The 12,737-nt window shown below is 47.6% G+C and overlaps 2 protein-coding genes across 2 annotated transcripts; one reads left to right on the top strand and one right to left on the bottom strand.

Annotated features, from left to right (window-relative positions):
* The first annotated feature begins 1,329 nt into the window (after window positions 1-1,329).
* LOC123187361 (pyruvate decarboxylase 2-like) lies at window positions 1,330-6,301 on the top strand. The gene is made up of 4 exons (XM_044599213.1): window positions 1,330-1,886; window positions 4,674-4,848; window positions 4,945-5,595; window positions 5,679-6,301. The coding sequence occupies exons 1-4, from the start codon at window positions 1,376-1,378 to the stop codon at window positions 6,154-6,156; spliced, it is 1,815 nt and encodes a 604-aa protein (XP_044455148.1). The 5' UTR covers window positions 1,330-1,375; the 3' UTR covers window positions 6,157-6,301.
* LOC123187360 (uncharacterized) lies at window positions 2,171-4,494 on the bottom strand. The gene is made up of 2 exons (XM_044599212.1): window positions 4,163-4,494; window positions 2,171-3,267 (listed from the first exon to the last, which is right to left on the bottom strand). The coding sequence occupies exons 1-2, from the start codon at window positions 4,275-4,277 to the stop codon at window positions 3,035-3,037; spliced, it is 348 nt and encodes a 115-aa protein (XP_044455147.1). The 5' UTR covers window positions 4,278-4,494; the 3' UTR covers window positions 2,171-3,034.
* Window positions 6,302-12,737: the final 6,436 nt, after the last annotated feature.

Below are 12,737 nucleotides of genomic sequence, written 5' to 3'. Positions count from 1 at the left end.
TACTCATTGCGATGGTGGGATTGGCAGCTCGACTTCAGGGCTCCGGGCCACCTCTCTCTGGCCCTTCGCGCAGCTGTACGCGTGACCCATACACTAGCATCGGTCAGCTACTCTGCACTCAGCTGTATAAGATGAGGAATCGAGGGGGACATAGAGCGGTCGTGGCTGGAGGTGAAGGAGAGAAGCGTGACGAGGCGGTGCTGCAAGCGAGCGATGCAGTCGTGGGCTGGGCTGCAAGTATATGTACGAACTACCTGCTGGGGTTGAATGGGCCATGGCACGCTTTTGCCCTTACGAAGCTCCGCCAATTCATCTACCACCCGCGAGCGCCGCTAGCCGAAGACGCCGCTGACGAGATTGGCGCCATCCCCAACCCGCCACTGTTCCGGCGGCTGCCCGAGCCAACCACCAGGAGCCTGCCAGCTCGCCTCGCCACGGAACAGGGAGGCGCCACCAAGGGGGCCGCCGCCCCAGCTCCAAGGCCCCCGGCCGCAACCGCCCATCACCACCTTGCCACTTCGCGCCGCCGGAGGAGGCAGGCCGTCACTCCGTCGTGTAACCTCATGATTTACGAGTAGTCGCTTGCCTCATCAGGGTGTGGCTTGGTTTCCATTCGTGGTCAAAGTTTATAATAGTTTTGATTGGTGTTTCATAAATTATATAACCAAACAACTTTAAGGTACTCCCTCCATTCGGAATTACTTGTCGTAGAAATGGATGTATCTAGATGTATTTTAGTTCTAGATACATCCATTTTCAAGACAAATAATTCCAAACGGAGGGAGTAAATATTTTGGCTTCGATCGGAAAAACAAGGTGAGTGATGGGGACTTTCACACACCACCCTGTCTTGCTTTCCCCTGGCTCTGGCTGGCCAGTAGGATCCTTAAGTTCTTTTTTCTTTTCTATTACTAGTACTACTTTCTCCGTTTCTTTTTACCATGTATATAAGATTTAATCACAGTCATTGACCAGCTTTGTAGAAAAAATATCAACATCTACAAACTAAAGCTATATGATATGAAAATTAATTTCATGATGCACCTAACAATATTGATTTCATATTGGAATCTTGATATTGTTTTCTATAAATTTAGTCAAAGTTAGTAAAGTTTGACTTTAATCAAATCTTATATGAAGACTAAAAAACGAAGGGAGTATAACCTTCGCCGGATAGACGCTTCGTCGTATTGCACAAGGAAAGTAGCAGCAGCTCGTGCACCCAGTCGGAGTCGGTTTCTGGTACCGACTAGCAATACGTCCTTGATTCTCTGGTCATATAAATAGTCACGACCAGCACGGGTCAAACCACCCAAGAAAACCAATCTTTCCTCGATCGCGTACGCACCTCGATCGATCGACCAACCGACCTACCATGGAGACGGGCATCGGATCCGTGGACGGGCCCAAGGGGGCGCCGAGCTGCGCGGTGGGGTGCCCGGCGACGTTCCCGGCGTCGTCGCCCACCTTCGTCGGCTCCCCGGAGGCCACGCTGGGGCGCCACCTTGCGCGGCGCCTGGTGCAGGTCGGCGTGGGCGACGTGTTCGCCGTGCCGGGCGACTTCAACCTGACCCTCCTCGACTACCTCGTCGCCGAGCCCGGGCTGCGCCTCGTCGGCTGCTGCAACGAGCTCAACGCCGGCTACGCCGCCGACGGTTACGCGCGCGCTAAGGGCGTCGGTGCGTGCGCCGTCACCTTCACCGTTGGCGGGCTCAGCGTGCTCAACGCCATCGCCGGCGCGTACAGCGAGAACCTCCCCTTGATCTGCATCGTCGGCGGGCCCAACTCCAACGACTACGGAACTAACCGGGTTCTTCATCACACCATCGGCCTCCCCGATTTCTCTCAGGAGCTGCGGTGCTTCACGCCGGTGACGTGCTACCTGTGTTTTGATTTTCGGTTTGTGTTTTTTTTCGTCCTTGGCCGAAATGGCCGAATTTCGGGAATTTTAAATTTTTTGGCAAAATCTCGGACGAAATTTCAAAATCAAAATTTGAAAATTTGGCCAAAATTTGGCCGAAATTCGGCCGAAATTCAAACAAGATTTGAAATAAAACAGGCCACAAATATAGCAGCGCAACAACCATCAGGTTTGATCATGTAAATTTCAGCAAATAAGCTTTAGGGATTAATAAAACTGCATCTGTCCAACATAACAGGCACACATTTGTTATAAAGTGGCCTCCAACATAACCCTTAACAGTCCAACATCAGTTCAACCATCACAGCATAGTTCAGAGTTTAAATAGTCCGGTACAGCCAACAGACTTAAAGTATTACACATAGAAACAACAGCTCCAAAAGGCAACTATCAAAGTATGACATTGAAACAGCAGCTCCAAGCTTGCCTACATCCAAAAGCTTCTTGATATCCTTAGTTATTCTTCAAGTGCCATTTATGGTTTAGAGAAAACAGAGGAAGGGTCAGGATGGAGGTAGTTCTGCATCGGAATTATCTTCTGCCACTTTGTGCATTAAAAATAAAATGGACTAACAGGACAAGTGGCTAGTAGAACAATAGTCAAATTTATGCATGCTCATGAATCAAATAACAAATCTACTACAGCAATATAGTTTTTTATTCACCAAAAAGCTTCAGGAGCAAAGGTTAAATGCCTCCATATACTAGAATGATGAATTCTAGTTTACAGTTTTTACTCGAGCACAACAAAACTCTAAGGATACAAAGAAAACAACATAGACACAAACAGCCCACTGTTGGCTTGGACTAGCCATTTGTCAATTGTCATACAAAAGGAAAATCAGGATGGATGTAGTTCAACATCAGAATTTTCTTCTTCCACTTTGTGCATAATGAAATAAAATGGACTAACATGGAGGTGTCTAGTGCAACAATAGTCAAGTGGTAACATTTCAGGATAACATAAATACATTGCTTAACATGACAACGAAGGCTAGGCATGGATAGAAAGTGTATACATCTAAGAAACTAGCAGCTCCAAGTAACTAAAATTTTCTAAGCAATTATCATGAATCATAAAACACTAGAAAGAAGAGACTTGCCAACAGATTTCTAAGCAACAGGGTATAGGCTGTTGACGCCCTTGGTCTTCTTCTTGACAAGCCGTACAGATCTACGGGTCTCCAAATTGCCATCTCTTGGAGGTGCGTCCTTTTCCACTTGAATTTGTGTCTCTTTTTCCACTTGCATTTGCGCCTCTTGCTGATCATGCATGGATGGAGCATCTTCCCCATCCTCACTCACCCCATCATTATCCTCACTCTCACTATCAACAAATACATTCTCTTCAAAATCACATGACAAAAGAACAACGGTCAGTTATGAAGAGTAGGTAACTAGAGAAGCAACCCTTGCTTACTTGGGTGTCCTCACATGAATGAGGAACAAAAACAGTACAGCTTAATGCTCTAGTTTAGATACTAAGGAATAAGTAATTTAAATACAACCTGATGCTCTAGTTTGCCAAAAAGACAAGTCAAAAATAATAATCTATTCTTGAGAAAGATACTGCGAAGCTTAGTTCTAGAACCACCACTTAATGGTACCGCTGAACATTGAAATTAACCATCGGTCAACATCTACTTAGTTAAATACACAACACAACTGAATTATTATTGGACGTACTGTAGATCTAAATAAATGATCAATTCAAACATGAGATGCTTCTGCAAACATACAAGCGAGTGGTTGGAGGTGATGAAAAAAACTTTAATATTGCACACAAGCATCATCTCAACAGCTCAAAAACAAGCACACACCCCAGATCTATGGAACGATTATATATTTTAGGATGTTCAGAATAACGTTTGTAACCCACTTTTTTGTTGGACCAAAATAAATAGTACCAGATCGTGAGCATCCTTAGTGAATACCAGATGCATGTGTGTTTCAGATTATATACCAAACCAAAACATTGTGAGACTCCTTGGTGACTACCAGATGCATGTATATTTCAGATTAATAATCTCACTGTTGTACGTTCAACTCATCAAGACTCACTTTTTCTTAACCCCGTATGATATATGCATTTGCCGAGCCATTTACCAGGGACCTCTCCTAAATCTAAAGCAGCACAAGCAGACACAGATTATAACCAAGAAACAAAGCAACATCGATCTGAAATTGCTCAAGAACTGAAACTGCATACACGTACTGAAACTGCATCAAGAACATTTGTACCTTTCCAGTCAAGCGGACGCCCTCCATGCTGCTGCCGCTGCCCCGTGCTACTGCCTCCGTTGAACTGGTCGGCTCGCGCTCCATCAGCTCCGTTGCCGCAGCCGCCGAGCACCATGCTGCAGTCTTGGAGAAGGGCCGCAGCCGCCGAGCTCCGTTGCCGCAGTCTTCGACAGGAAGTGGATGGGGTGGAGGCGAGGAGATGTGGAGGAGGGCCGGAGAAGTGAGCGCCTTGGCCGGAGATGTCGAGGAGGGCGAGGAGATGTGGCCTGTGCGCAGCGGCGGCGCCGCACACAGGAGGACGGACAGGGAAAGAGCGATTTAGGGTTAGGTAGCGTGGGTTCGTGGTTTTGTCTCAGCGGAAGCCTAACTGGAAGGCTCTCGAAGCTGGGCCGGGCAAAAAAAATTCAAACTGGGCCAAATTATTCGGCCGATAGGCCCATATATCGGGCCCTAGCGAGACGGCCGAAATTCGGCCGAAATTCATTTTTTTCGGCCGAAAATCAAAACGCAGCGTGCTACCAGGCCGTCGTCAACAGCCTCGACGACGCCCACGAGCAGATCGACAAGGCTATCTCCACGGCTCTCAAGGAGAGCAAGCCGGTCTACATCAGCGTCAGCTGCAACCTCCCCAGCGTCCCCCACCCCACCTTCAGCCGCGACCCCGCCCCCTACTTCCTCGCACCAAGGTCTGCATGCATGCTCCCTACGTTTTACTCTCTTTTGTTTTCTTCTTTTTTTGGCACGTGTCGTGATCGATCAAGAGATACATACAATGCATGCAGGATGAGCAACCAGATGGGCCTGGAGGCGGCGGTTGAGGCGACGGTGGCCTTCCTGGACAAGGCGGTGAAGCCGGTGATGGTGGCGGGGCCCAAGCTGCGGGTGGCCAAGGCGGGCGCGGCGTTCGCCGAGCTGGCGGACGCGAGCGGCTACGCCGTGGCAACCATGCCGTCGGCCAAGGGGCTGGTGGCGGAGACGCTGCCGCGCTTCATCGGCACCTACTGGGGCGCGGTGAGCACGGCCTTCTGCGCCGAGATCGTCGAGTCGGCGGACGCCTACCTCTTCGCCGGCCCCATCTTCAACGACTACAGCTCCGTGGGCTACTCGTTCCTGCTCAAGAAGGAGAAGGCGGTGATCGTGCAGCCGGACCGCGTCACCGTCGGCAACGGCCCGGCCTTCGGCTGCATCATGATGAAGGACTTCCTGGCGGAGCTGGGCAAGCGCCTCAAGAAGAACACCACCGCCTACGAGAACTACAAGAGGATCTGGGTGCCCGAGGGGCAGCCGCCGGAGAGCGAGCCCGGAGAGCCGCTGCGCGTCAACGTGCTATTCAAGCACATCCAAAAGATGCTCACTGGCGACAGCGCCGTCATCGCCGAGACCGGCGACTCGTGGTTCAACTGCCAGAAGCTCAAGCTCCCCGACGGCTGCGGGTACGTATGATTTACTTCTTGTTAACACGTCCTGCTGGGTTGATATGAGCAGCCTTGTGAATTTGTGATCCGTGTGCGTGCAGGTACGAGTTCCAGATGCAGTACGGCTCCATCGGGTGGTCCGTCGGGGCGCTGCTCGGGTACGCGCAGGGCGCCACCGACAAGCGCGTCATCGCCTGTATCGGCGACGGCAGCTTCCAGGTGACGGCGCAGGACGTGTCCACCATGCTCCGCTGCGGCCAGAACAGCATCATCTTCCTCATCAACAACGGCGGCTACACCATCGAGGTCGAGATCCACGACGGGCCATACAACGTCATCAAGAACTGGAACTACACCGGCCTCGTCGACGCCATCCACAACGGCGACGGCAACTGCTGGACCGCAAAGGTCACATGCGAGGAGGAGCTGACGGCGGCCATCGAGACGGCGACCGGGGACAAGAAGGACTGCCTCTGCTTCATCGAGGTGGTGGCGCACAAGGACGACACCAGCAAGGAGCTCCTCGAGTGGGGATCCAGGGTCTCCGCCGCCAATTCCAGGCCACCCAACCCGCAGTAGACACTAGTAGATCTTGATTTTCATGATTTGAGCGAGGCATTTTCTTTTCGATTTAGAGTCTAACGTACCTTTGATTATTAGCATGCGTGCATGCATGCAAACTTCGCATACTATTTCTAGCAGGTTGAATTAATAATATTGATTGATTAATAAAGTTGGACGATTCTTCTTCTTAATTTGTGTGCTCTTTCTACTGCAGACAGATCTTCCCAGTCCTTTATCTCAAATATAAGACTTTTTTAGTTTAATATATTTTGGTATTAGAGTACTACTCCCTCGGTTCCATAATATAAGAACGTTTTTACACTACACTAGTGTTAAAAATGTTCTTAATTATATTACAGGACAGAGGAAGTACATAATAGGGTTTTTGTACGGTTCAATCACCTTTTCGATAAAGAAACAGAGAAAATATATTAAAACAAAACTTACAACTACACTTGCAACAAGCATTATTGGCTTGCATCAACCGTCTGTAAATCTGCACACAAGAAACCAATCAATTTGAATCCAAAGTAGAGGCTAACTCCTACTTCGTCGTGCCGTTCTTCACTCGTGGGTTATTGTGGTCAGGTTCTTGTTTTGATTTTATCTATATTGGTTTGGGTTTTAATTATGTCCTTATCGTAATTTATGTTCTCAGAGGAGAATAGAGTTGTGCGGTGCGTGATCGACGGTAATCCCATCTCTTGGGAATTCACACGTACGGGAATCATCATTTGTTTGATTGAGATTTTCCATTATGCATGGGTTGTGATCGTTCTAAGCTTGATGAGCACAAGCCATGAAACGGCTTGGCATACGTGGTAATTAGGAAGGAACAAGGAGGCAGAGGGACGTGGAAATTAAAAAGACAAGGCTTTTTTGTGCTCCATGCTGCAATTGCGGCGGCAGTGCTGACCGGAGAGGAAGGAGACGAGGTCGGTTGAGGCCCTAGCTAGGCGAATCCGGCAGCGGTAGTACGGTGGGAGAGCTCCTGCTCCGTGCGGTGTTATGAAAGCAACTTAGTATTATCCCAAGGCCAAAGCCATCATATATACAAGTACATAAGGGAGGCCAAAGGCTAGAATGCAAAAGGCCAAAGGCCAACATAAATATAACTCTAACACCCCTCTTAAACTCATGGTGAACCCACAACACTGAGTTTGGAGAGGTAAAAACCATGTTGCACTCTAGTGTGGGCCTTCGTGAAGAAGTCCGCCCGCTGTAACTCGGAAGGCACATACTGAAGAGCAATAACATGATCCTGAACACCAGCGCGCACAAAGAAAGCATCAACCCCAATATGCTTGGTCAGCTCATGCTTCACAGGATCCCGCGCAATACTGATAGCACATGTACTATCTGACAAGAGGGTAGTAGGTGTAGTAACAGAAACACCAAAATCCTCAAGCAGCCATCATAACCAAGTCACCTATGCCGTCAATAGAGCCATAGCTCGCAACTCAGCCTCTGCACTCGAACGGGAAACTGCGGTTTGTTTCTTTGTCTTCCACGCAATGAGAGAACCACCAAGAAAAACACGGTAAGCAGATAGTGAACGACGATCCGAGGGATCACTAGCCCATGTAGCATCCGAATAGGCCTGGAGCTGTAGCGAGCTGGAACGGGGAAAGAAGAGACGATGAGAGACCGTGCCACGAAGATATCGTAGAACATGAAGAAGGTGACTGTAGTGAACTGAAGTGGGAGCGGAAACAAACTGACTCAGAAAATGGACTGGGTAGGAGATATCCGGACGAGTGACAGCGAGATAGACAAGACTCCCAACAAGGTGACGATAACGCGTCGGATCAGACAAGGGCTCACCATCAGAAGCACGAAGGTGAACATTGAGCTCCATAGGAGTCTCAGCGGTGCGCTCATTAGTAAGAACCGCACGAGTGAGAAGATCCTGGATATACTTTTCTTGGGAAATAAAGAAGCCATCAGAGGTAGAAGAAACCTCAATCCCAAGAAAATAGCAAAGAGGACCAAGATCCGACATACGAAACTGCTCGCTAAGACGTGCCTTGACAAAGGCAATGTACTCAGAGTCATCACCAGTGATGATCATGTCATCGACATATAGAAGAAGAAGAGTCCTACCATGAGGAGAAAGGTGGACAAACAACGCGGGATCATGAACACTGGGAGAAAAACCAGCGACAGTCACAACAGAGGCGAAGCGCTCAAACCAAGCACGGGGGGCTTGCTTAAGGCCATAGAGAGAGCGACGAAGACGACAAACCATGTCATCAGGAACAGAATACCCAGGTGGTGGCTGCATATAAACCTGCTCACACAACTCACATTTAGAAAGGCATTCTTCACATCAAGCTGGGACACAGACCAATGGCGGACAAAGGCCACAGTGAGAAGTGTGCGGACAGTGATCATATGGGCCAGAGGAGCAAAAGTCTCATCGTAATCACGACCATGCTCCTGCTGAAAACCACGAGCCACAATAGAAGCTTTATAACGCTCAAGAGAACCATCAAAGCGGGTCTTAATCTTATAGACCCACTTACAAGTGATGGGACGAACACGGGGAGGAAGAGAAACCAGATCCCACGTTCCTGTGCGCTCAAGGGCGGCAATCTCCTCTGCCATCGCAAGCTACCATTCAGGATGAATAACAACGTCTCGATAAGATGTCGGCTCAAGAACGGTCGAAAGACCATAGCGAGAAGGAGAATATCGGTCAGGGGGCGGACAAGGCCGAGAGCGAATACCATAGGTCGGCTGAGAGGAGGAAGACACACCAGAAGTAGAGGGCACATCAGTAGACTCATCCACAACACGTGGACGACGAGTATAATGAAAAGGAAAGGAGGGAAGAGGTGGAACCACAGGAGGTGGAGACGGGGAAGGTGTCGGTGATGAAGGTGGAGAAGTGAAAGGTATCGCCGATGAAGGTGGGGAAGTGGAAGGTGTCGGTGATGAAGGTGTGATGACCCACAAGTATAGGGGATCTATCGTAGTCCTTTCGATAAGTAAGAGTGTCGAACCCAACGAGGAGCAGAAGGAAATGATAAGCGGTTTCCAGCAAGGTATTCTCTGCAAGTACTGAAATAAGTGGTGACAGATAGTTTTGTGATAAGATAATTTGTAACGAGAAACAAGTAACAAAAGTAAATAAGATGCAGCAAGGTGGCCCAATCCTTTTTGTAGCAAAGGACAAGCCTGGACAAACTCTTATAAGATGTAAAGCACTCCCGAGGACATATGGGAATATCGTCAAGCTAGTTTTCATCACGCTCATATGATTCGTGTTCGGTACTTTGATAATTTGGTATGTGGGTGGACCGGTGCTTGGGTACTGCCCTTACTTGGACAAGCATCCCACTTATAATTAACCTCTATTGCAAGCATTCGCAACTACAACAAAAGTATTAAGGTAAACCTAACCATAGCATGAAACATATGGATCCAAATCAGCCTCTTACGAAGCAACGCATAAACTAGGGTTTAAGCTTCTATCACTCTAGCAACCCATCATCTACTTATTACTTCCCAATGCCTTCCTCTAGGCCCAAATAACGGTGAAGTGTCATGTAGTCGATGTTCACATAACACCACTAGGGGAGAGACAACATACATCTCATCAAAATATCGAACGAATACCAAATTCACATGACTACTAATAGCAAGACTTCTCCCATGTCCTCGGGAACAAAAGTAACTACTCGCAGAGGGAAGCAGAGGTTGTCATGCGCTTTTATGGTTGGATGTAAAAAATCTTAATGCGAAAGAACATCACTTTATATTGCCCCTTATGATATGGACCTTTATTATGCAGTCTGTCGCTTTTATTACTTCCATATCACATAATCGTATAAAGCTGATTTCCTCCACACCAATAAATCATACATATTTAGAGAGCAATTTTTATTGCTTGCACCGATGACAACTTACTTGATGGATCTTACTCAATCCATAGGTAGATATGGTGGACTCTTATGGCAAGACTGACTTAAGGATGTTTGGAAGCACAAGTAGTATCTCTACTTGGTGCAATGAATTTGGCTAGCATGAGGGGGAAAGGCAAGCTCATCATGTTGGAAAATCCAAGACAATATAATCCATCTCAGATGTAAGAAAACATAACCCATTATGTTGTCTTCCTTGTCCAATGTCAACTCTTTAGCATGTCATATTTTAATGAGTGCTCACAATTATAAAAGATGTCCAAGATAGTATATTTATATGTGAAGACCTCTCTTTCTTTATTACTTCCTATTAATTGCAACGATGACCAAAATTGTGTTTGTCAACCCTCAACAACTTTTATTCATCATACTTTTTCTATGTGAGCTCATTACTCCCCATAAGACTCACATGATCTCTTTGTTTCCTTTTATTACATTCTCTTTTCTTTTATTCATTTAGGATCATGGCAAAATAATCAAGCCCTTGACTCAACACTAATCTTTATTATATAGCTCATGGACTCGATTACATAGAAGGATAATAAAGCAAAACTCACAACTAGATCATACTAAGAACTTTTATTCTACTAGATCGAGATATTATCAAAAGGATCAAACTAAGAAAAATGGTAAAGATAAAAGTGATGGTGATATGATACCGGGGCACTCCCCCAAGCTTGTCATTTGCCAAGTGGAGTGCCCATACCAGATACTCAATTCTTCTTTGTTGGTGGAGACGGTGGTGATTTTTTTGATGGCGTAGGCTTCTTCCTTAATTTGTGTCTGAGGACATAATTTTGGTCCCTTAGGTCCTCGATCTCCTGCTCCAAGCTCAGTATCTTTTTGCATAGTTCTTGTTTGTTCTCCTGCAAGAGGCGAAAAGGGATAAACTCGATCTTAGGTTTCTTTACCATATCCGGGAGGCTTGACTTTTTGAACTCCACATGCATGTCCCCGGGTTGAGGTAGTGGGACTTCATCTTCATCTGAGCTCGTCTCCTCCTTTCCCTTGGGTTCATAGTCCTCTTCTTCTTCCGTAGTCCAACCGCAATGCTCCACATCCCCATAAACCTTAGGATCTGCAAGGTAATCAACCACGTAGCTTTCTCCTTCCGAATTGGGACGACATATTGCTCTGTCTGCAGCAGGACAGCTCAAAAAATATTAATCAAGGCCATAGAGAGAGCGACGAAGACGACAAACCATGTCATCAGGAATAGAATACCCAGGTGGTGGCTGCATATAAACCTGCTCACACAACTCACCATTTAGAAAGGCATTCTTCACATCAAGCTGGGACATAGACCAATGGCGGACAGAGGCCACGGTGAGAAGTGTGCGGACAGTGGTCATATGGGCCAGAGGAGCAAAAGTCTCATCGTAATCACGACCATGCTCCTGCTGAAAACCACGAGCCACAAGACGAGCTTTATAACGCTCAAGAGAACCATCAAAGCGGGTCTTAATCTTATAGACCCACTTACAAGTGATGGGACCAACACGAGGAGGAAGAGAAACCAGATCCCACGTGCCTGTGCGCTCAAGGGCGGCAATCTCCTCTACCATCGCAAGCTGCCATTCAGGATGAACAACAGTGTCTCGATAAGATGTCGGCTCAAGAACAATCGAAAGACCATATCGAGAAGGAGAATATCGGTCAGGGGGCGGACAAGGCCGAGAGCGAACACCATAGATCGGCTGAGAGGAGGAAGACACACAGAAGTAGAGGGCACATCAGTAGACTCATCCACAACACGTGGACGACGAGTATAATGAAAAGGAAAGGAGGGAAGAGGTGGAACCACAAGAGGTGGAGACGGGGAAGGTGTCGGTGATGAAGGTGGAGAAGTGAAAGGTATTGCCGATGAAGGTGGGGAAGTGGAAGGTGTCGGTGATGAAGGTGGAGAGTCATGCGAGGAGGGGGAAGAAGAACCCGTAGAAGAGGACGGCGTCTGACTTGCAACAACAGGACTAGGAGTAGGAATACTGGGTATAGAGGGAGGTGTATCCGGAAATGTAAGAAAAGAGATGTCCTCCATGGAAAAGGCTGGAGAGGATGGACGCGTGTAGAAGGGACGAGACTCATCAAAGGTCACATCCCGGGAAATACGCATCCGACGACCGATAGAATCCCAACACCGATAGCCCTTATGCTCATCACTATATCCGAGAAAGACACACTCAACAGACTGAGCAGTCAGTTTAGTGCCTTCACGAGGGGCAAGCAAAACATAGCAAACGCAACCAAACAAACGAAGCGCCGAATAATCAGGAGAACGACCAGAAAGATGCTCGAGAGGAATACCACCCTGTAGAGCAGCAGATGGCTGAATATTTATGAGATAGGTGGAAGTGGTAATAGCCTCAGCCCGGAAGTGAGGCGGAAGAGAGGCGCCGATCATCATTGCACGCGTCATCTCAAGAAGGTGACGATGCTTACGCTCAGCCACACCATTCTGAGCATGAGCAACATGGCAAGAGAACTGACTAAGAGTACCCTGCTCAGCAAGGAAACCTCGCAGCGCATGGGAGATATACTCACCAGCTGAATCTGCGCGAAAAACACGAATAGGAGTGGAAAACTGTCAGCAAATTTTTTGTATATAGATAAGACCTCACTACGAGACGACATGAAATAGATCCAAGTGTACCGAGAAAAAACGTCTATAAA

Source organism: Triticum aestivum, chromosome 2A, assembly GCF_018294505.1.
Source record: "Triticum aestivum cultivar Chinese Spring chromosome 2A, IWGSC CS RefSeq v2.1, whole genome shotgun sequence".
Lineage (NCBI taxonomy): Eukaryota > Viridiplantae > Streptophyta > Magnoliopsida > Poales > Poaceae > Triticum > Triticum aestivum.
This window is presented reverse-complemented; position numbering and strand designations above follow the sequence as displayed.